The sequence below is a fragment of the Pan paniscus genome, chromosome 3, assembly GCF_029289425.2.
Source record: "Pan paniscus chromosome 3, NHGRI_mPanPan1-v2.0_pri, whole genome shotgun sequence".
Taxonomy (NCBI): domain Eukaryota; kingdom Metazoa; phylum Chordata; class Mammalia; order Primates; family Hominidae; genus Pan; species Pan paniscus.
Genome location: NC_073252.2, coordinates 52,148,948 through 52,172,766, shown reverse-complemented (window position 1 = coordinate 52,172,766; position 23,819 = coordinate 52,148,948). Strand labels below are relative to the sequence as shown.

The following is a 23,819-nucleotide window of genomic DNA, read 5'->3' as shown; positions in this document are numbered from 1 at the left end:
CAAATTGTCCCTGTTTGCAGATGACACGATTGTATATTTAGAAAACCCCATCGTCTCAGCCCCAAATCTCCTTAAGCTGATAAGCAACTTCAGCAAAGTCTCAGGATACAAAATCAATGTGCAAAAATCACAAGCATTTCTATATGTTATGGAATTTTTGCTGGGGAGGAGAAAGTAGACAGGAAATAGTGATTTGAAAATTTATCCTTTGTCCCATATTCAAATTTTCATTTGGGGAACTTTTAACTGGGCTCATCCTTTGAGGTAAACAGCAGTGCTCATAGTTTGTTTTTTTCCCACCCCTAAAAGTACTCTAAATTTGGTGAGGATTCTGGATTTTAAACAAAGAGGGTCTTCAGAATGATTTTTGGTTGCAGAACTAGTGGAAAGTAGGAAGAGTATGCTTTAATACAGGTTCTAGGCCAAAGTCAGTGGGACTCAGTTCTTTCTGTTGTATTATTAATTTTAATTAAAAAATTATTAAAACTTTTAATTATTAAAAAATAATCATCACAAATGTTTGGTAATTTGAGAATAGAGCTGGGTCTCTAGAATCAGAGAACTAATCTTGAGTTTGTATACAGCTTTCTATTTTCTTCTTGCAACCACTAAAGTTACCTTGTAGAACTGTCATAGCCACTCCTTTGGTTCAGTTTTTTTTTGTTTTTTTTTTTCATTTTTTTTGAGACAGTGTGTCGTTGCATCACCCAGGCTGGAGTGCAGTGACGTGATCTCGGCTCACTGCAACCTCTGCCTCCTGAGTTCAAGTGATTCTCCTGCCTCAGCCTCCCTAGTAGCCGGGATTACAGGCGCCTGCCACTGTGCCCAGCTAATTTTTGTATTTTTAGTAGAGATGGGGTTTTGCCACATTGGCCAGACTGGTCTCGAACTCCTGGCTTCAAGTGATCTGCCCGCCTTGGCCTCCCAAAATGTTGGGATTATAGGCGTGAGCCACTGCTCCCAGCCAAGACACCACACCTGGCCTTTGGTTCTTAAATGTTAAGCAAGAAGTTACCTCTCAAGAAAGAAATGGTAATAGAGCAGAAAGTGTTATGAAGCTGTAAGTTCAGTAAATGAAACACATTTTTTAAAGTAACCCAAATAAGGAAGCCAAAGACATTTTAAAATTCTGTAGTATAGAAAATATTAACAGGTACAGAATTTCTCTTTAGGGCCCCAGTAGAGGATCTGTTATTAGAGGGAGCATGCCATCTGTGTAAGGCATCATAGGATAAGTTTGCAAGTTACCCCGTGGTGTCGTTTTAAAGCTAGTCCATGTTATTTTTAGAAGGTATTCAGGTTATGAGGTAAATTCAATACAGTTTAGTAAATAATATTATGGCTGCAATTTTTTATACATTCCTGTGTTTTTAAATTAGTTTATCATTTTGCTTAGCTCTATAAAATGCCAAGTAGGATAAATTTACGTAGTCATTTCTTTTTTTTTTTTTTTCTTTTTGAGATGGAGTTTCGCTCTTGTTGCCCAGTGGGGAGTGCAATGGCGCAATCTCGGCTCACTGCAACCTCCGCCTCCCGGGTTCAAGCGATTCTCCTGAATCTGCCTCCCGAGTAGCTGGGATTACAGGCACCTGCCACCACGCCCAGCTAATTTTTTTTATTTTTAGTAGAGATGGGGTTTCACCGTGTTGGCCAGGCTGGTCTTGAACTCCTGACCTCAGGCGATCCAACCTTCCTCGGCCTCCCAAAGTGCTGAGATTACAGGTGTGAGCCACCGCACCACGTAGTAATTTCTTAGATAACACATTCATTTATTAAATTTATTTTACTTTATTTTGAAACATCACAGATATGCCTGGTTCTGAGTGATTTTAAAGTAACTTCATATTTTTACTTGTCTCTAAGAGCATGATTTCCATCCACAGTTTTTTATTATTCCAAGATACAATCCTACTTATAGCATAACTTCCAAACATAATTTTAATTTAAAGGAACATGTCATAGAATTAGGATTGGAAAGTCTTGAAATAGAAATCTCACATACAGTTCTTTGACATTTAGAAATTGCCTCTGCTTTCCTATTTCCAGTGATGAGACCCCTGGTTCTGGACCCACACTGCCTGTTTTTCAATTCTAGCTCTGCCTCTTAGGTGTGTACAGACTGACTCATCCTCCCTGATCCCTTAGTTTTTTTTATCTGGAATGTGTGGTCAATACTGGTACCTGTCTCAAGGGTTGTTATGAAGACTGGATGTTCTAAATTATATTAAATATTTAGCAGAATGCTTGGCACATGAGAAGTGCCCATTTAATGTAAGTTGTTGTTAAGGAGAGGTGAGTATGTTATTTTTTTTTTTTTTTTTAGATTTTTTTTTTTTTTAATTATACTTTAAGTTTTAGGGTACATGTGCACATTGTGCAGGTTAGTTACATATGTATACATGTGCCATGCTGGTGCGCTGCTGCACCCACTAACTCGTCATCTAGCATTAGGTGTATCTCCCAATGCTATCCCTCCCCCCTCCCCCCTCCCCACCACAGTCCCCAGAGTATGATATTCCCCTTCCTGTGTCCATGTGATCTCATTGTTCAATTCCCACCTATGAGTGAGAATATGCGGTGTTTGGTTTTTTGTTCTTGCGATAGTTTACTGAGAATGATGGTTTCCAATTTCATCCATGTCCCTACAAAGGATATGAACTCATCATTTTTTATGGCTGCATAGTATTCCATGGTGTATATGTGCCACATTTTCTTAATCCAGTCTATCATTGTTGGACATTTGGGTTGGTTCCAAGTCTTTGCTATTGTGAATAATGCCGCAATAAACATACGTGTGCATGTGTCTTTATAGCAGCATGATTTATAGTCATTTGGGTATATACCCAGTAATGGGATGGCTGGGTCAAATGGTATTTCTAGTTCTAGATCCCTGAGGAATCGCCACACTGACTTCCACAATGGTTGAACTAGTTTACAGTCCCACCAACAGTGTAAAAGTGTTCCTAAGGACTAAAAATTTGTGTAAAGAATAGTAACAGAAGGATAAACAGAAGGATAAAATTCCATAGTCATAATTTCGTCAGAATTCAAGTTTTTAATTCACCGTGTACCCCTAAATCAAGGCTTTGAATGGCATATTGTGGTAAGATTTCATACAAAGAGAATCATTGGTAAAATATTTCTTGCTTGGGCAGTGGCACGATCTTGGCTTACTGCAACCTCTGCCTTCCTGGCTTCAAGCAATCCTCCCACCTCAGCCTCCCGGTTACCTGGGACTACAGATGTGTGCCACCACGCCCGGCTAATTTTTATATTTTTTGTAGAGACAGGATTTTGCCTTGTTGCCCGGGCTAATTTCAAACTCCTGAGCTCAATTGATTTGCCTGCCTTGGCCTCCCAAAGAGCTGGGATTACAGGTGTGGAGTTTAAGTGGAGTATATTGTATGTTTTAAGTGGAGTATATTAAGTAGAGTTTAAGTGGAGTATATTGTAGTAGTATAATAGTTATTTTAGGTGCTTGCCTGAATTAATAAAAATGTTTTCTAAAAATTGAATATTAATTCCTTTGTTCTGAGAATGGATATAGAGTATGGATAATAAACTATAAGTGAACTTGTCTTTGATCACCACGTCTTCTTTTATTCTTAGTTATCGGTGGTAAGGAAAATTTCAGTTTCAGTTCTTTGTGAAAGTAATTATAAATTCAATTCTCTGATGCTCTAAATTTAGGAAGCTAGTGGTTGCTAGTGAGTTTGGCAGTTAGTGGTTTTTAATTTTACATGTGATCTGTTGCAAAATTTTCAGCTTTTGTAGGTTCCTTCAGTTTTAATAAATATATGAATTTAACTTTGTGGGATTCTGTGAGCCATGCACACATTCATTGCTGTGTTGTGACTTGTAACACTTTTGCCTAACACAACCCAAAGGAAGAAACCATTAATTTTTTTTTTTAAGGATGTGGCTGTTTTTAAAGGAAAATGTTTTACTTCTGATGGTTTTTATAATTGACAGGTGTATTTGTATGATCTTTGTGTTTGAAGAAAAGAATTGTGCTTAATGTCTGTTTTCTGAATTATAAAGGAAATGACTACATTGTACTTTTTCAGAACGATAAAGCTTTTCATCTCATCTGAGGTCACCTTTTTTTTTTTTAATTTTCAGATTTGGGATGATGAAATTGTTGCAGACTTTTACGTAGCTGTTCCAGAAATAATGCCTGAACTTAATCGATTAAGGAAGAAACTGAATAAAAAATATCCAAAGCTTTCTCGAAGTAAGAGAATTCCTATTATTTCAATATCCTGTCAACAACTTTCTTGTAAACTTTGCTTAGTTAGGAAACAAAGTTGTTCATGTATGTGTAGAATAAATAGTATGTCCTGGTATTTGGGTTTGAGTTACGAGAACCTACGGGTTTGATTTTTTTCCCCTGCTTTGGCATTAATACTGGTAATCTAATATGATTTGAAAACCTAGTTACTTTATAATACCAGTTTTTAAAATGTAGATCAAAGTCTAGCTCCCAATTAGTGGAATGTATTATTTACTCAGTATATTATCATCATACTGTTTTATTGGCTTTTATCCCTGTTTATCAATATAATATGTATGCCCATTTATTTAAAAGTGTTCAACATATGTATGAATGTTGACCATATGCATGGCTCTGAAGGTAATTTCTCTTAAGAAATTTTCCCCTTATGGATATTTTCTCCTTAAGAAATCTAATAAGAAAGTTAAGGTCGCTAAATAAGGAACTGTGTTATAAAGTGTGAGGTATTATATAATAAATTTAAAAAGTGCTAGGGGTGTTCAGTGGAGGTGGAGTTTACACATAGGTGAGGAATCAGGGAAGACATCATAAAAGAGGTAACATTTAAACATAAAGGAGGTAACATTAGTTGGATGAATTGATTGAGGAGAATATTTTAAGTAGAAGAAATGTATTAATCATAGACACCAAAGTAAGTCAGAAATCATAGGCCAGGTACAAGAAATATTAATTAGCTCTCTTTGACTGTGGAGAGTGGTACCCCTACATTGAAATAGAAGAGAATAATGGGAAATGATGTTGGAAAGGTAGATTGATGCCGTATTGAGAAGAACTTTGAATGATGGGCTAATGAGCATGAACATCTGCATTCTATATTCAGCAGGACTCAGAAGTTTTTGAGATGGGAGTGACATAATCTGTTCTTTAGAGCTTTAATATGGCAAGAGGTTTTTAAGATAATTGAAACTAGAGACAGGGAAACCAGTTCAGGTACAATGGCAAGAGACTAATAAATGTAATGTTTAAGCTAAGGTCTTCATAACGAGACTGGAGTGAAATGTATAAATGTCAAGGATATTAGGACTTAGCAATTAATTGGGAATGGAGAGGTTGAGGGGGAGAAAAGGAAGAGTCAAATGATACTGAGGTTTTTTAAGTCTAGAGAACTCTCCTAATAAGTGTCATCATTAATGGAAACGGAGTACATTTGGGAGGAAAAACAAGTTCACTTGCTGACACTGTTTTAGATAGTGCTGGATGTCTGGTATATTATTATTTCAAATAAAATTTTGTAGTGTAAACAGAACAAATATTTTAAAATTGTGTTAGTAGATTTGTCTTCAAATTTTAACTCTAGTTGAGCTAAAAAAATTCTGCTAAAATTTTTATATATCCTAGCCACTAACAACTTGTCTGAATTCTAGATCATGACCTGTAAATTAAATTCAAATGGACTTTCCAGTTCTTTTGTTGTGTTAGAGTTTTGTTTATTTTTGATAGCATGCATTAAGTCATAAATATTTATTAGATTTTGAACTGGTGTCTGGCACTTTTTATTAGGGATTTCCCTTACAGCAGTGTTCATTATGGAGTCCAGTTTATATTCTTTCTTAAGTAAGACCTAAAACTGAACATATTTTAAAAATTAAACCAGAATTGCAGTTGAATTTGATGAAAATATTTCTCATAACTTTTTTGTTCTTAATTAAATTCAAGCTCAAATCAGAGCAAAACAAACAGTACTAAATACAGTAAAAACCAAAAATGAATACTAATATGTTTGTATTCTAGATATCTAGCTCCTTGCTTTGCATGGTGAACTGATTTTTAAAAGACATTAATTTTGTCACCTTTGCTACTTTATCCATTCTCTCTGTAACCCTTTTAGCTTCCTTTTTTTTTTTTTTAGCCTTGAGGGTTTTTTTTTTCTCATTGGCATCTCAATATTTGGAACCTTTTTTAGTTTTCAAATACTTTATTTCTTTATTCCAAATAATAATTTTCCTAATAAAATGTTTATTAGTGAGCTTTACTTTATTTCTCCTTTCATAATGAATTGCAACTTCACATATCATGGTCAAGTACCTAAGTATATTTTTCCCCTCCTATTTGCGTAGGCACCTTGAGTGAAGAGATGGACCTTTTCCCTTCTCTGACACCTTCTTTTCACCCCAACATGATCTGTTTAATGGCACTGGTAAAACATTTGTGTTCTTTAAACATGAAAACAAACAACCTGTCAAAAATGTTAAATGGAATACATCAGATGTGCATTAGAACAAATGAAGCTTCTATTATGCATTTTCAAAGCTCATTCAGATTCTCGTTTAAGAACATTTGATTCCCCCTATATCCAACAAAAGTCTTTAGTGTAAAATAGAAATTACATTTTGAGCAAGTGGAGAAAATTAAAAAACAAGCTCCTGCAGCTGAGCTCATTAGTTTCCCATTTCCAGTTTTACTAATGGGAGTGGGCGTGTGTACATTTTGCAGCTTGTTTAATGCTGCAGTTTTATTCGTTTTATTTTAATTGCTTACATAACTGTAGGCAAGTTCTTTGTTTTTCAAATGCACATTTGGCTTGTTTTCTCAATATTTTTTGTTTTATTAAAAAAAATTAAAACCTGTTTTTTAAAATTCCTTCTAAGAAATTTGGTTTTATTTTGCTTATCGTCTGGCTTCCTCCCCAATATAAGTACCCTCTGTAATTCTTTCATCTCTAATATAGATATGTTTTGTTAATTAAAACTTTTTTATTTCTAATCCTATTTATAAATTAGCATTTAGAAACTAAAAACACTAGTATGAAATATATCTTTTTTTTTTATGAGTCAGAGTTTCCCTCTGTCGCCCAGGCTGGAGTGCAGGGGTGCAGTTGCGGCTCACTGCAACCTCCGCCTCCTGGGTTCAAGTGAATCTGCCTCAGCCTCCCAAGTAGCTGCGATTACAGGAGCATGCCACCACACCTGGCTAATTTTTGTATTTTTAGTAGACACATGTTGGCCAGGCTGGTCTTGAACTCCTGACCTCAGGTAATCTGCCTGCTTCAGCCTCCTAAAGTGCTTGGCCTCCCAAAGTGCTGGGATTACAGGCGTGAACCACCGTGCCCAGCCAAAAAAAAATCTTGACTTAATGGTATCAGATGTTTATTATGCATATTAACCTGTGATAGGTACTGTAGCATATATGGGAACAGTTGAATTCTTTTATACCATAATAAGTTATTGTCAGGTAAGAAAGGGACATGATTAGAAAATTAGAATTACACTAATGTGTATTCCTCTTAACTTCTAACTCTTAGAATTGAACACTAGTGCTCCACTCGATGTCTTGTCCAAACGATATCCCAGCAGACTTGTCCAAAAGATATCCACATATGAGCAGGACACTGCTTTCCGTGAGGAAGTTGGTATTGTATCATACGTGAGACTCATGGATATTAAAGTTCTTGTAATGTGTAGCATTTTTAACTCATAGAATAGTACCTTGTACTTCAGGGTTTTGTTTGCATTATTGGAACAATCAGAAGTTTTGGTTATATAAGGGAAAATAACCAAAACGGAGAATTTTTGCAAGGTAATGAATTTGAAATTTTTCTAAATTTCTGCCCCTTCACATATTAGTTTAAAAACTATCCATGTATGAAAGACTCCATTAATGATTAGGTACTGTTACAATTGTTGTAGATGAAATATGGATCTATTATAGCTGGTTCTGTTATGCTTTCCTTTGCTTCCTTTACTTCAGCCTTGGCAGCCTCCTTGATCTTCCTCATACACACTAAGTGCTCTCCCTCCTCAGGTCTTTGGATTTACTGTTGCATGGGTCTGTAGTAGTACTGTTTGCTTACTTGCCTTGCTCACTTTCTCATTCGAACATCATCTAAACAGAGAGACCTTCCATGACCATCCTATATAAAATATTACTACCACTTCCTATTATCACTAAATATCATTATTATGCTTTTGTATTCATTTTAGGACATATCACTCTTAGCATCTTTTGTGTGTGTGTGTGTGTGATGTGTGTTCAGTGCTTCTCATTAGAGCAAAGATGGTTTTGTTTTGTCCATTGCTACATTCCCATTGCCTAGAGTATAGTACCTGGAAAATAGTATGTACTCTACAAATATTTGAATGAATGAATGAATGAATGAATGAATGTTTAATCCAGCACTCATTCAGTTGGTAGAAGATATAAAATTAAACTGTAACTTAAAAATGGAGTATACAATTTTTTTTTTTTTGAGACGGAGTTTTGCTCTGTTGCCCAGGCTGGAGTGCAGTGGCACATCTCGGCTCACTGCAACCTCCCCTTCCCGGGTTCATACAGTTCTCCTGCCTCAGCCTCCTGAGTAGCTGAGATTACAGGTGTGCGCCACCATGCCCAGGTAATTTTTTTTTGTATTTTTAGTAGAGATGGGGTTTCACCATGTTGGCCAGGCTGGTCTCAAACTCCTGACCTCAAATGATCCACATCCCTCAGCTTCATGCTGGGATTACATGCGTGAGCCACCGCACCCAGCTTGGACTATATACAATTTATAGATTTTTTAAATTAGAATAATTGTATTTATAGTAGTTGAGTATCTACTATGTGCCAAGCCTTGAGTGTGATAGCAGTGAACAAGACAGACAAAGTTCTTACGGTCATAGAACTAACAGTTTTGTTTTCTGCAGTAGAGAAACTAGTTTAACTTTTTACAGTTACTTATGCACAGATTTTTTTTTTTTTTTTTTTTTTTTTGAGACAGAGTCTCACTCTGTCACCCAGGCTGGAGTGCAGAGACATGATCTTGTCTCACTGCAACCTCTGCCTCCTGGGTTCAGGTGATTCTCTTGCCTCAGCCACCAGAATAGCTGGGACTACAGGCATGTGCTGCCACGCCTGGCTCATTTTTTTTTTTTTTTTTTTGTATTTTCAGTAGAGACGGGGTTTTGCCATGTTGGCCAGGCTGGTCTTGAACTCATGAGCTCAAGTGATCTACCTGCTGCAGTCTCCAAAAGTGCTGGGATTACAGGCATGTGCAACCATGCCTGGCCATTTATGCTCAGATTTCTTTAAACAAACAAAAAGCAAATCACAAGCCCCCCGCACCTTCATTTGATTCAACTATCCTTTCCAGCTGCGATCTTAGTTTTTTATGTTGTTTTATGTTAAGTTTTTCAAATAATGGTCTTCAGCAATTGGCTTCATTTTCTTACTAAGCATTAGTATTCCTTACAGCTTTTTCTTCCATAATTTAGCTAAAATATTGCTCTCTCAGTTATCACAGGTTTTTCTTTTGCCATATTCAAAGGTCTGTTCTTAGTTTTCTCTGTTTCTTGCAACTTCTTTCAGGAGGTAATGTATGCAGTCCTAACTCACCTCTTTTCTAACTATTTCTTCTTTGTTTTCCTTGATTAAAAAAAGAAAAGGGAAGGTATATTAGGAGGAAATACTTGATCGTATAGTATAGGTTATGTTCATTATGGAAATTGAATAGAGAATTAAAGGAAAAGAAAGTGAAAGGAAGAAAGAAAATGAAGAAAGAAGAGCCTAAAAACAGAGAAAAGTGAAAGTGGAGAAAGAGGAAAGCAGTTAAATAGCAGTAAGGGATAGCAAAACCCTAGAAATAGCAGTGATGATTTAACATTTGCCTGTATTGAAAAGCAGAGTAGAATAGTGGTTAGTATAGATCTCTCTTTGTCTTGTCTTTGTCACTTACTGTGACCTTGAGCAAACTTTTTAACATTTTGTGCCTTATTTATTCATCTACAAAATGAGTTTCATTATAACATCCATCCCATACTGTTTTTGTGATAATGTATGAAGCACAAGCTGGGTACATAACATATGATGTGTGGGCCACTATGATTATCATTAGCTCCCTATCATTCCTAAAGTAGCTATTCATTCTCCACAATTACTTTAGGAGAAGCTATTCTTTTTCATGTATTTATATATCACCTTCATAACTTATTTGTTGAAAAAGCAGATAATTATTGGCATGCCTACCTATGTGCCAGGTGACTACACTTAGTACTGAGGATTGAAAAATAAACTGAAAAGACATTTTCTTTCTTTAAGAAGATAAACACTGAGGAGAGAGAGATGAGAGCAAACTGCTGCACTAAAATGCAGTAAGTTTATTGGTAGAAAATGTACAAAGTATTGTAGAGGAATGAGGGACTGCTTTGTAGAATGAGATTATATAAAGAAGATTGCAGTTGAGAGGTTAAGCATGAATAGGCATTTGCTTTCCTTACATGAATCAGGCAGAGGAAATGGCCATTTTACATATACAAAAGTATGAGAGAGCCAGTAGTGTTCAAGAAATTATAAGCAGCTTTCTATCATTTGGTATATAAAATGTTATCAGATACTGGTGGTCAATGGGATTGGACAGTGATAGACAGTGGGCTAGGTCACAGCAGGCTTTGTGTGCTATACCATGGAGATTAGATTTTATCCTCTTTGCAAATAGGAGCCATTGAAAACTTTAGCTCAGAAGAATGATGTAAGATTTGCTTATCAGAATGAGTATTGTGAGAACTGTATAAGTGGTAGGGTAGCCATATGAGGATGGTGAAACTTTAAGAACAGAGACCAGCGAGGAGGCGATTACAGTAATCCAGGTAAAAGATGAAGAAGGAAAGAGTCTGGTAGTGGCAGTGAAGACAGATGAGGAAAGATGTTGTTGGATACTAAGAATTAGAATTAACAGGAGTTATTGATTAAATGTAGGGGGTAAGGGAGGGGGAAGAATCTAGAATGATTTCCTAATTTTGGTCTTGAGTAGCCTAGTAAATACTATTTTAACTATAAATGCACAGGAAGTAAAGCAGATTTGGGTATGACAATAATATTACAAGGTGAAGGGGTCAAGGAGGTAGATAAGCTGGCGCAACTTTATTTTGTATTAACATGAAGCATTAACAGTATTAATATGAAGTAGGTTGTGGTTAGTATGCACATTGTGCTCCCTAGAGCAAGTAAAAGATACTCACACAAATAAATATAGCTTAAAACTATAAATAGAGGAATAAAAATGATATGCTAAAATTTTTTTATTTAATAAGCCTGTAAAGGAGGAACAGAAGAACAAATAAGATGAAACAAATAGAAAACACATATCAAAATAAAGACCTAAATTCAGCCATATAAATAGTTATGATAATTGGAAATGGACCACACCCTCCAAGAAGCAGAGATTATAAGATTAAAAAAAAAAACCCAACTATATGCTGTCTACAAGAGACACGTTATAGTCAAACACAAATAGGCTGAAAGTAAAATGGTGGATAAAAATATACCATAAAAACTATAAGCATTAGAGAGTTGGATTCTATATTAATATCAGACAAAATAGACTTTTAAGACAATGATCATTATTAGAGAAAAAGATGGATATTCTATAATAATAATAAGACTCATCTTAAAGCTTCAAAATACTTGAGGCAAAACCTGACAGAATTGAAAGGAGAAATAGACTAATCATCAAGTACAGTTGGAGATTTTAATATTCGTCTCAGTAACTGATAGAACATATAGACAGAAAATTAGTAAGGATATAAAATATTTGAACAACACTCTTAGTCATCTTGGCCTAGCTGATGTCTATAAAACACCCAACAACAGCAAATGTTGTTTGGTGTTGAACATTCACCATGGTAGACCATTTGCTGAGTTATAAGGCAGGTCTGAATATATTAAGTCTTAAATTTATGAATGTAAAAGAATTGAAGTGACACACGTATATGTTCTGATTTGCAACTGAGTTAAATTAGAAATCAGTAGCCATGAAAAATCTCTAAATAAATTAAAATGAAAAAGCCCACTAGTAAATAACTCATTGATCAAAGAAGAAATCAAAGACTGTCTTAAACTGAATGATACTGAAAACTCAACATGTCAGAACTTGTGGGATGCAGCTGAAGCAGTACTTAGAAGGAAATTTATAGTTTTAAAGGCTAAATTAGCTGGGCACAGTGGCATATGCCTGTCATTCCAGCCACTTGGGAGACTGAGATGGGAGGATCCCTGGTGGCTAGGAGTTCAGGGTGACAGTGCTCTATGATTGTGCCTGTGCATAGCCACTGTACTCTAGCCAGGGCAACATAGTGAGACCAGCTTTCTAAAAAAAAAAAAAAAAAAAAACCGAGTTAGAAAAGAATGGGTTAAAATCATTGTTCTAAGATTTTTATCTTATAAACCTAGAAAAAAAGAAGCAAATTAAACCCAAATTAAGTACAAGGAAGAAAATAATAAAGAACATAGTAGAAGTCACTGATATAGAAAAAGAACAAACAATAGCAATGAAAGCAAAACTGGTTCTTTAAAAAGATCAATAAAGCTGATAAAACTTTAGCTGGACTGATTTTTTTTTAAAAAAGGGAAGACAGATTATTAATATCAGGAATGAAAGTGGTGACATGAATACATATCCCATAAATATTAAATGATAATAAGGAAATATGAATAAATTTATGCAAATAAATGTGACAACTTATATAAAATGACACATTCCTTGAAAGACAAATTATCAAAAGTTTCTGGAAGAAATGGAAAACCTGAATAGATCTGTATAAAGGAAAGAAATTGAATTAGTCATGTATAAGTTCTCCCATGAAAAGTCCAGGCCCACCTGATTCCCACTGGTGAATTCTATCCAATGTTTTAAGGAAGAAATAATACCAATTCTTCACAACCTCTTTTAGAGAATAGTGAGTAAAGAACATTGACCAGCTTGTTTTATGAGCTCTGCATTACCCTGATAACAAAGGTAGACAAGGACATTACGAGAAAACTACAGGATTTTTCCTTCATGAGAATAGACGCAAAAAATACTGTTAACAAAATATTAGCAAGTTGAATCCAGCAATATATATGTACATAAAAATAAAGGTTAATACACCTTAACCAGTGACGTTTATTCCAGTTATTCAAAATTGGCTTAATATCTGAACATCAATATAACACAACATGTTAGTAGAATAAAAGATGAAAACGTTGATGTCATCTCAGATGCAGAGAAAGCATTTTGGCAATAATAACTCTCAGAATACTGGAAATGTTAGTGAAATTCCTCAACTTGACATAGCACATCTATGAAAAAGCAATATTCTTAATGGTGAGATCATTGAGAAGGAATGCTTTCTACCTAAGATCAGGAACAAGGCAAAGATCTCTGCTGTCAGTGCTTATGTTCAACATTGTACTGGAGGTCAGTGAAATAAAGGGCATACATAAGGGAAAGGAAGAAATAAATCTTTTTTTATTCCCAGATGATACTAAGCTATTTTAGTGAGTGAATTCTAATTAGTGAATTTAATGAGGTTATAGGATACAAGGTCCATGCATGAAAATCAGTGGTATTTCTATATGTAACCAACCTACAATCAAACTGAAATTTCTAAAACAGTTCCATTTATGTGAGCATAAAGAAATAAAAATATTTAAGAGGAAATTTAACAGAAGCTGTGCAAGACCTTCTCATAGAAAACTGGTAAATGTTGCTGAAAGTTAATAGAGGGATATACCATAGTAGTGGATTTGAAAGCATATTATTAAGATAAACTTATTTTTTTCTATAGATTGAATGTAATCCCAACCAAACTCCCAGAAAGCTTAAAAAAAAAAAGTTGGCAAGCATATTCTCATGTTTAAATGGAAATAAAGAGAACCTAGAATGGAAAAAATGATTTTAGGCTGAGCGCAGTGGCACACTCACACCTGTAATACCAGTACTTTGGGAGGCCAAGGCAGGACGGTTTCGTGAGTTCAGGAATTCAAGACCGGCCTGGGCAAAATAGCAAGACCAAATCTCTACTTAAAAAAAAAAAATCTACTGGGTGTGGTGGCATGTGCCTGGAGTCCCAGCTACTTGGGAGGCCGAGGTGGGAGGACTGCTCAAGCCCAGGAGATTGAGGCTGCAGTGAGCTGAGATCGTGCCACTGCAGTCCAACCTGTGACAAAGCAAGACTGTGTCTTAAAAAAAAAAAAAAAAAAAGGAGAAAAAGTTTGTCCGGGCATGCTGGTTCATACCTGTAATCCCAGCACTATGGGAGGCTGAGGCAGGTGAATCACTTGAGGCTGGGAGTTTGAGACCAGCATGACCAACATGGTGAAACCCCATCTCTACTAAAAATACAAAAATTAGCTGAATTTGGTGACACATGCTTGTAATCCCAGCTACTTGGGAGGCTGAGGCAGGAGAATCACTTGAACCTGGGAGGTGGCAGTTACAGTGAGCCAGGATTGCACCACTGCACTCTAGCCTGGGTGATGGAGTAAGACTGTGTCTCAAAAAAAAGAAAAAAAGAAATTAAAAGAGAGAATGATTTTTAAAAGGAAGAACACAGTTTGAGATGTGAGACTTTATCATAGAGCTACAGTAATCAAGACAGTGTGGTATGGTATAAAGGATAAATGAAGATAGATCAGACACTGAGGTTCAGAAATGGACCTAAACTTATATGATCAACTGATTTTCAGCAAAGGTGTCAAGGTTATATGGAAAAAGAATAATTTTTTCAATGAATTGTGCTGAAATAACTGGATAATTGTTTCCTCACATCAAACACAGAAATTAATCCAAAATGAATCATAGACCTAAATGTAAAAGATAAAGTCATGAAATTCTAGAAGAAAATTTTTCTAGGAGAAAATCTTCATGGCCTTAGATTAAATAAATATTTCTTAGGACACAAAAAGCATGAGCTATAGAAGAAAAAATTGCTAATTTGGACTTAATCAAAATTAAACATTTTTGCTCATGGGTGAATACCCCTAAGAAAATGAAAAGGCAAAGTCATAGATTAGGGGAAAATATTTGCCACACATAGCTCTGAACAAGAACCTGTATCCATAATATATAAAGAACTCATAACTCAGTAAGACTGTCAACCTAATTTTTTAAAAAAGGGGCAAAATAGTTGAGTAGGTATTGTACAAAAGAATATACGTGGCTGGGCGCAGTGACTCATGCCTGTAATCTCAACACTTTGGGAGGCCAAGGCAGGAGGATCACCTGAGGTCAGGAGTTCGAGACCAGCCTGGCCAACCTGGTGAAACCCTGTTTCTACTAAAAATACAAAAATTAGCTGGATATGGTGGTGCACACCTGTAATCCCAGCGACTTGAGAGGCTGAGGCAGGAGAATTGCCTGAACCTGGGAGGCAGAGGTTGCAGTGAGCCGAGATCGCACCACTGTACTCCAGCCTGGGCAACAGAGCGAGACTCCGTCTCAAAAAAAAAAAAAAAAAAGAATATATGTAATTGGTCATTAAACAGATGAAATAATACTAAACATCTTGATCATTGGGGAAATGCAAATTAGACAAAGAAGAAGGAATATACAAGGTCAATGGAAGGAAGTTTTGTTTGTGTTTTAGGATGGAACTACCTTAAAAACTAAAATCTACATCATCAATCTATCACCTTTTTTCTAGTTCCTTTTTTCTAACTATACAGATATATACATTTTTTGATATTCCATCAGACCTTCACTTTAGTATGTTTTAATGCAGAACTATTTCTCTTTTCTTCTTGAGTCCTGTTCTTTCTGTCTTCATTACCATTACATCATCAGTATGATATCAGGCTCAAAATTATGAAGTCCTTTATTTGTTTATTCTTCCAGGAGACATTTATCATATTTACTCCTTACTAATAACTTGCCTGCATCTAGGTAGAGATATCAAATTGGTGGTTGGAAATCATGAGAGAGATTGGGGCTGGAGATAAACATTTAGAAGTTATTAGTGGATAGATGGTATTTAAAGCCATGTGTCTGCATGAGATCAGTCAGGGAGGTGTGCATGGATAAGATAAGAGAAGTAACATGACTGATCCCTGAGGTAGTTCAACCTTTGGAAGGCAGCTAAGTGAGGGTGGGTGGCTCAGCCCTTGAAATGAAATGAAATAGCCAGTGAGAATCATGTTTCAGAGGACAAGTCAAGATACTGTAGGAAGAGGACAGATTACATTGTGAACTCCTGCTGATAGGTCAAGTCAGAGGAACACTGAGAAGTGACTACTGGATTTGCCAATGTGAAGGTTACTGAAGTAGGTATAAGAGAAAATAGAAGGAGACGAAATAGAGATGGCTTTTTTTTTTGAGAACTTACATTAAGAGGAATGTTGGGTGGTAACTGGAAGGCAACATAGGAGACTTGTTTATTTTATTTTGAAAAGGAAGATTTTATAGCAAGTTTGTAAGCTAATGAAGATTGTCTAGGGAAGCAGGGAAAATTGACAATGTAGAGGAAAGAAGGGAGGAGCAGCGTCCTTTTATGGGTGAGTAGAAGTGGGGCTGAGCACAGAAATGAAGAGGAATGGCCTTTGTTAGGGGCATAGACAGTTCACCCATAGTGACAGGAAGGCAGGCAGTGTTGTGGGCTTAGATTTAGGTCAGTCACTAAATAATTCTTGAGCTTTTAGTACGTACAAGGCACTGTTCTTATGAAAACAAACGTAAAAAAATATATTTAAGTAAAGAAATTTAAATAGAGATGTAGATGGTTTAACCAGGTATCTGTTTTTTGTATACCACTATTAGCATCTTAACTGTTTACTAGTATACAATTTTATCATATTGTTTAGTATTCAGTTACATCAGACTGTGATACTGAAAAAACTTAGTATTTTTTAGTAATTATTCATTTGTATATCCATTATCTCCCAATTAGATTTTAAACTGCCTATGGGTAGTTGCTTTCACTTATAGCGGTAGTGCTCCTGAGCCAACTGAACAACTGTTGAGATAATCCTAGGAATAATGTATGCTGAGGGTATGCCGTGCTCTCTATGTAATGAGTTCCTCACATTGATTCATCTATGGAAGACTTGCTTGAGCATGGTGGGAGTGATGTCTCTTCAGTGGCACAGTCTTCATTCTATTTCTTACCCTTTAAATAATTCACATTTTTCAGTGCATGGAATTAAATTTTCAAGGTAAGTTATGGTATAGTGGAATATACCATATTTTTGTTTATTAAATTTGTGTTAAAATGATAATGACTAAATCTTAGGAGAGAAATAGTTTATTTTGTAGTCTCCTGTATGATCCTTTGAAGATTCTTAATTTTTATCCTGATTCCATTTTTCTCCTTACTATATTTAGTTGCATCCCTTTCTCTACCTAATGGAGGACAAAGTGACATTAGAATCCAATAAATTGTTTCAGGTTTTAATTATTTTCTCATGGGTCTTTCTCTCTCTCTCTCTCCCTCCCTCCCTCCCTCCGTCTCTCTCTCTCCCCCTTCCTCCCTCCCTCTCTCTCTCTCTCTCAGCCTCCCTCCCTCCCTCCCTCCCTTTCTCCCCTCCCCTCCTGTTCTTGATGGAGTCTTCCTTTGTTGCCCAGGCTGCAGTGCAGTGGCACGATCTCAGCTCACTGCAACCTCCGCCTCCTGGGTTCAAGTGATCCTCCTGCCTCAACCTCCCAAGTAGCTGGGTTTACAGGCATGCGCCACCACCTCAGCTGATTTTTGTATTTTTAGTAGAGACGGGGTTTCGCCGTGTTGGCCAGGCTGGTCTCGAACTCCCAACCTCAAGTAATCTGCCCACCACGGCCTCCCAAAGTGCTAGGATTACAGGCATGAGCCACCATGCCCAGCCTCTCATGCCAGTTTCTTTCTTTTCTTTTCTTTTTTTTTTTTTTGAGACAGAGTCTCGCTCTGTTGCCCAGGCTGCCAGGCTGGAGTGCAGTGGCTCATTCTCGGCTCACTACAATCTCTGCCTCCCAGGTTCAAGTGATTCTCCTGTCTCAGCCTCCTGAGTAGCTGGGATTACAGGTGCCTGCCACCATGCCCGACTATAGAAACTCATGCCAGTTTCTGTAACCATTTGTGTAATAATGAGCTACCTCTATACTGTATAATTCACTATGATATTGTTTCCACTGCTAAATGTTTCTGCTTTTTAGTTTTTTTTTTCTTTCACTTCTTTATGGTAGGTAAAATGTTCTTAAAAGATTCCAAGACCGTACTGTTATTATTATTTTTTTTTTTTGACAGTCTCACTCTGCTGCCCAGGCTGGAGTGCAGTGGCACAATCTCAGCTCACTGCAACCTCTTCCTCCCGAGTTCAAGCAATTCTCCTGCCTCAGCCTCCCAAGTAGCTGGGATTACAGGTGTGCACCACCACACCCAGCTAATTTTTGTATTTTTAGTAGAAACAGGGTTTCACCATGTTGGCCAGGCTGGTCTTGAACTCCTGACCTCAGGTGATCTGCCTGCTTCGGCCTTCCAAAGTGCTGGGATTACAGGCGTGAGCCACCATGCCTGGCCAGTGTTATCTTTTGCCATAGGTTATTTTATAGATTTTATTTTAATATGTCATCTGTATTTTTAATGTATGCTGTATATTATTATTGCATATACTTAGGTATTAGTTATCCATAATGGTGCAACAATATTACCACAAACAGTTGCTTGAAACAACACGTATTTATTATCTCACCACGTATTTATTATCTCACCATTTCTGTGTGTCAGGAATGTATGTGTAGCAGAGTTGGGTTCTCTGCTTAAGGGTCTCACAAAGCTCCACTCAAGGTATTGGCCAGAGAGGTGGTTTCATCTTAGACTTAATGGGCGATGGATCTGCTTGCAGACTTACACAGTTGGCAGAATTCAGTTCCTGTAGGCTGCTGGACACAGGGCTTCAGTTTCTTGCTGGCTGTTAGCTTGAGTCTGCTCTCAGCTTATTGCCCTGTGGCCCTCTCCATATGGCAGCTCACAGCATTGCAGCTTGTTTCTTCAAAGCCAGTAAGGAAGATAGTCTTCTTCAAGACAGGCATTATAGCTTTATGTAATGTAATTATGTACACATGATTATTCTGTCTCTTGGTTTGAAGCAAGTTGCAAGTTTCATTCACACTCAATGAATGTGAACACCAGGAAACAGAGCTCTTTGGAACTAAAGTTTATCTGCCACAATTTATTTGCTATATCTTTACATGAGATACGTGTTTCTTTTATTCAGTAATTTTTACTACTTATTTGGAGTGATAATTGTGGATTTTACTTTTTCTAACTAGATTCCATTGGCCGTGACATCCCCAAAATGCTTGAATTATTTAAAAATGGACATGAAATTAAGGTAGATGAAGAAAGGGAGAACTTTCTCCAGACCAAAATAGCAACAGTAAGTTACAATGAAAATTATCAAATAATCCTCTTTTTTTGTTGTTCAAGTATTCTTTAGTAATTTATAATATTATAAAATGCCAGTCATTTGAACTTGTTTTTGGCACTAGCATTAAGAATGGCATTAAACATACGCATAGATACTTTTTTTATTCTATAAATTAAACTCATAAATTTTAATGGTACTTGAGAATTTCTTCCAGAGTTATGTGCTACTCTCACATTTACTTGTACTTTGCCTTATTTATCTGTTTTATGTATACACTTTTGTATTTATGTATTATATTTTAAGCTTATTGAGAATAGGGTTTAGATTTTGTATGTCCCCCTAATCAAGATTGCATAATGCTGAGCACGTAGTAGGTGTTCAATACTACTTTAGTGGAATTGAGTAATTTGCTTTATTTTAATGAATTATGTCCAATTTTCTCTGCTAATGTTTTTAAAATTGTTTGCCTGCTTTTAGAAGATGCTGGAAATCAGTTTCCAAAGCCATTTTTAGGATACTAATGTAGATATGCCACATTTCTAGGACTGTGTTTTAAAATATATTGTCATTACAAACATTAAAGTTATTTATACTAAAGAATCTCTAAAGTGCCTATCCAACATATGTAATTTTTTTCTTGTTCATTTACTATAGGAATAACAGTAATTGATAAATTGATAGCAAAATTTAAACAGGACCTACCAAGTGTCAGTTGCTATTCTAAACAATTTTTGTATATTCTGTCTTTTAATTGTTAGCCATATGAGAGGTAAAATGATCACCCCTGTCTTATAGATGAAGGCATGCAAGCCCAGAGAAGTTAGATAACTTTTCCAAGGTCTCACAGCTACTATGAGGCAGAATAAGCATTTGAGCTTTGGCAGTTTCCTCAAGTCCAGGCTCTTTATCCCTATACCATCTTGCCTCATGACTGGAATTATTTGAATAGCTATTATTCTTTCTCTTTGCCTTCCCATCTTACTCTTAAGGGGAATTCTGCATTATAGCTAGTAGTCCAAGCTCATTGAGCTGTGCCCACTGCAGGTCATCAGAAATATAGAAAAAGCTGAGTGACACAGCCTAGGCAACGTGGTGAAACCCCATCTCTATAAAAAATACAAAAAAATTAGTTGAGTGTGGTGGCATGCACCTGTAGTCTAGCTACTTGGGAGGCTGAGGCGATCCCTGGGATCACCAAGGTTGCAGAGTGAGACCCTGTCTCAAAGAAAACAAACCAAACCAGAAAGTAAAGAAAAAGCTGGGTGCTATGTTGCCCAGGCTGGCCTCAAACTCCTATGCTGAAATAATCCTCCCTTAGCCTTCTGGGTAGATGGGACTACAGATGTATGCCACCATGCTAGGCTTCTCAGCTAGTTTTATGGTCAAAAAACAAAAAAACTTGCTTTAGAAATGGAGCAAAGCAGGTTTAATCTAGTTGGGGAAACCCCAGCTTGCCATCATTATCATCAAAGCTCAGCTCCAATTTATTTGGCACTGAGCTCTGCTCCAGTCTAATGTTGGAATTTCCTTGTTCCCCAAAAGGCCTTTGGCAGTACTTCTTGTTTCTTAGGGTTGACAACATTGTAATTGAAAAACCAAACAAATGAAACATAAAATACAAATTTTAAGAGTCTATTCTGAAGTTGTAGAGACTTGAGTTTGAATTACCTACCTTTTCAGCTACTTCAGAGATGGCAGATTTTAAGGAAGTTTCTTAATGTTGTTGTGTCTCAAATTTCCTCATCTATAAAATGTGTATAATAGTACTTATTTCACTATGTGGTTTTGAAGATTACATAAAATTTTAAAATGGTAACATCTATTGTTATTGTTTTGGTTGGCCTTTTGGGACTGTGGAATATCCTTATAAGGCTCTTTTTAGCTGGATTAAATCTGTCTTAAGTAATGTTTTCAGTATATTTAGTAGTTAATAGTTTATGTAGATCCTGACTCAGAATATAAGAAACCATGACATCGCATTCATTTCTTTCAACAAATACCATAGTGATTAAGACATAGGTCTTAATCACTAAGTAGTAGATCACTAAGTAGTAGATCAGACTACTTGGATCTTTTGGAGATATAATTTCTTAATGAAAAAGAAATTATGTGTTTAAAGAGTTTTTTTTTTGAACACTTAGTATTGCAGTATAGAAGGATGTTGAGAGTGGGTTTTAGATTCCTGTTGTCTTGATTCAAACCCTTGTTCCAGCTAGAAAGAGCTGAACCCCCTTGCTCTCTGAGCCTCAATTTTTCCCCATTTCCCATTTCTCCTGTATATAAAATGATGGTAATAATATGTACCTTCTAAGCTAGGAAGGAATAGATGAGATAATAACATAATAACCATTTAGCAGAGTACTTCTGGATAAGGAGGAGTAACAGGGACCTAATTTATCCTCCTACCTAAAACAGTCAGCATTATTTGATACCAAAACCAGACAAAGAAAACCACAATGCAGTATCATTCGTGAACATAGATGTAACAATTGCAAACTAAATTTTAGCAAATAGAATCCAGCAATATATAAAAAGGGTAACATGTCATGCTCAAGTAGGGTTTATTCTAGGAATGCAAGGTTAGTTTAACATTCAACAATTAATCATTACAGTTCACCATATTAAGAAAGTAAAAAACAAAAGCCATATGAGCATCGCAGTGGATGCAGAGAAAGCATTTGACAGAATCCAACATCTGTTTCAGATTAAAAAGTCTCAGCAAACTAGGAATAGAAGTCCATGTCCTTAACCTGAAAAGAGTGTCTAAGAAAAGTCAAAGCTGACATCATATTTAGTGGTGAAACACTGAATGTTGCATTTCTCCTAAGATCAGGAACAAGACAAGGACATCCGTCTCACCACTGCTTCTTTTCAACATTGATCTGGGGCTTCTAGTTAGCGCAATCAGGCAAGAAACAGAAATAAAAAGTCAACTAGATTAGAAAGGAAGAAGTGAAACTGTCATTATTCACAGATTACATGTTCTAGCTACTAGAACAACGAAGTGAGTTAACTAAGGTTGAAGGTAGAAGCTCAATGTACAAAAATGTTTCTGTATAACAGCAAGGAACAATTAGAAATTGAAATGAAAAAGCAACAAATGCCATTTGTAGTAATAGCAAATATATTAAATACTTAGGGGTAAATCTGACAAAGATGTGGAAGATCCATACACCGAAAACTTTAAAACATGGTTAAGAAAAATAAAAAATCTAAATAAATGGTGACTATATACCTTGTTTATGGATCAGTAGACTCAATATTGTTAAAAATATCAATTTTCCCCAAGGTAATCTATAGATTCATAGCATTCTCAGTCAAAGTACCAGTCAACAGTTTTGTAGAAACTGACTAGCTGATTCTAAAATTCATAGAAAAATGCAAAGTATCTAGAATAGCTAAGACAACTTTTTTGAAAAAGAACAAAGTTGGAAGTCTACCTGATTTCAAGATTTATAAAGCTGCAGTAATTAAGACAATGTGGTATTGACATCAAAAGAAAACAGTTAATGGAATAGAATAGAGAGTCCAGAAAGAAAGACAAAACATGCATATATGGACAACTGATTTTCCACAAGGTACAATGGCATTTTTTCTGGAGAAAGGATAGTTCTTTCAACAAACAGTACTGGAACAGTTGGATGTCTATATGTCATAAAATGAAATTCAACCAATACTTCAAGACATATATAATAATTAAGTAAAAATGAATCAAAGACCTAAATGTAAAGCCTAAAATTATAAAACTTTGAGAAGAAAAAATTGGGTTAGGGGAAGTTTCTTAGATAAGACATGAAAAGCATGATCCATAAAAGAAGAAATTGATAAATCACCCTATAAAAATTAAAAGCTTCTACTCTTTAAAAGACACTGTTAAGAGAAAGAAAAGACAAATTACAGACTGGGAAAAATATTTGAAAATCATATATCTGATAAATTCAAAATATATAAAGAACTGTCAAAAACTCAATAATAAAACTACCCAATTTTAAAAATCATATGAACACACCTCACTATGGAGATATATAGATGACAAACACATGGAAAGATGCTCAGCATCTTTAATCGTTAGGAAATGTAAATGAAAACCACAATGGGATAACACACATCTATTTGGAATGAATAAAGTTAAAAAGACTGGCCATACCAACTGCTGTAAGGATGCGGTGGGACTTGAGCACTCTTACAGCGTTTGTGGGTATGTTAAATGATGCAACCTCTTTGGCAAACAATTTGGCAGTTTCTTAAAGTTGAACATCCGCCTACTATATGATCCTGCCATTCCACTTTTAGATACTTAGGAGAAATGAAAACATGTGTCCATACAAAGACTTGTAAGCAAGGGTTCATATCAGATTTATTTGTGATAGCCCCAAACTGGAAAATTTCCAAATGTTCACTGCAGGTGAATATAAAAAAAATTCTTCAGTAATAAAAAGAAATAAAGTTGATACATTCTACCATA

At 35.9% G+C, this 23,819-nt stretch overlaps 1 protein-coding gene across 3 annotated transcripts in view; it reads left to right on the top strand.

Moving 5' to 3' along the window:
* The window catches only part of MRPL1 (mitochondrial ribosomal protein L1), a 93,162-nt gene that overhangs the window by 30,365 nt on the left and 38,978 nt on the right, over window positions 1-23,819 (top strand). For all 3 annotated transcript variants that reach the window (XM_003832281.6, XM_008957674.3, XM_055111375.2), the window contains exons 6-7: window positions 4,123-4,234; window positions 19,257-19,363. In XM_003832281.6, the coding sequence (XP_003832329.1) occupies window positions 4,123-4,234; window positions 19,257-19,363 (219 nt within the window). The remainder of the gene's footprint in view (window positions 1-4,122; window positions 4,235-19,256; window positions 19,364-23,819) is intronic.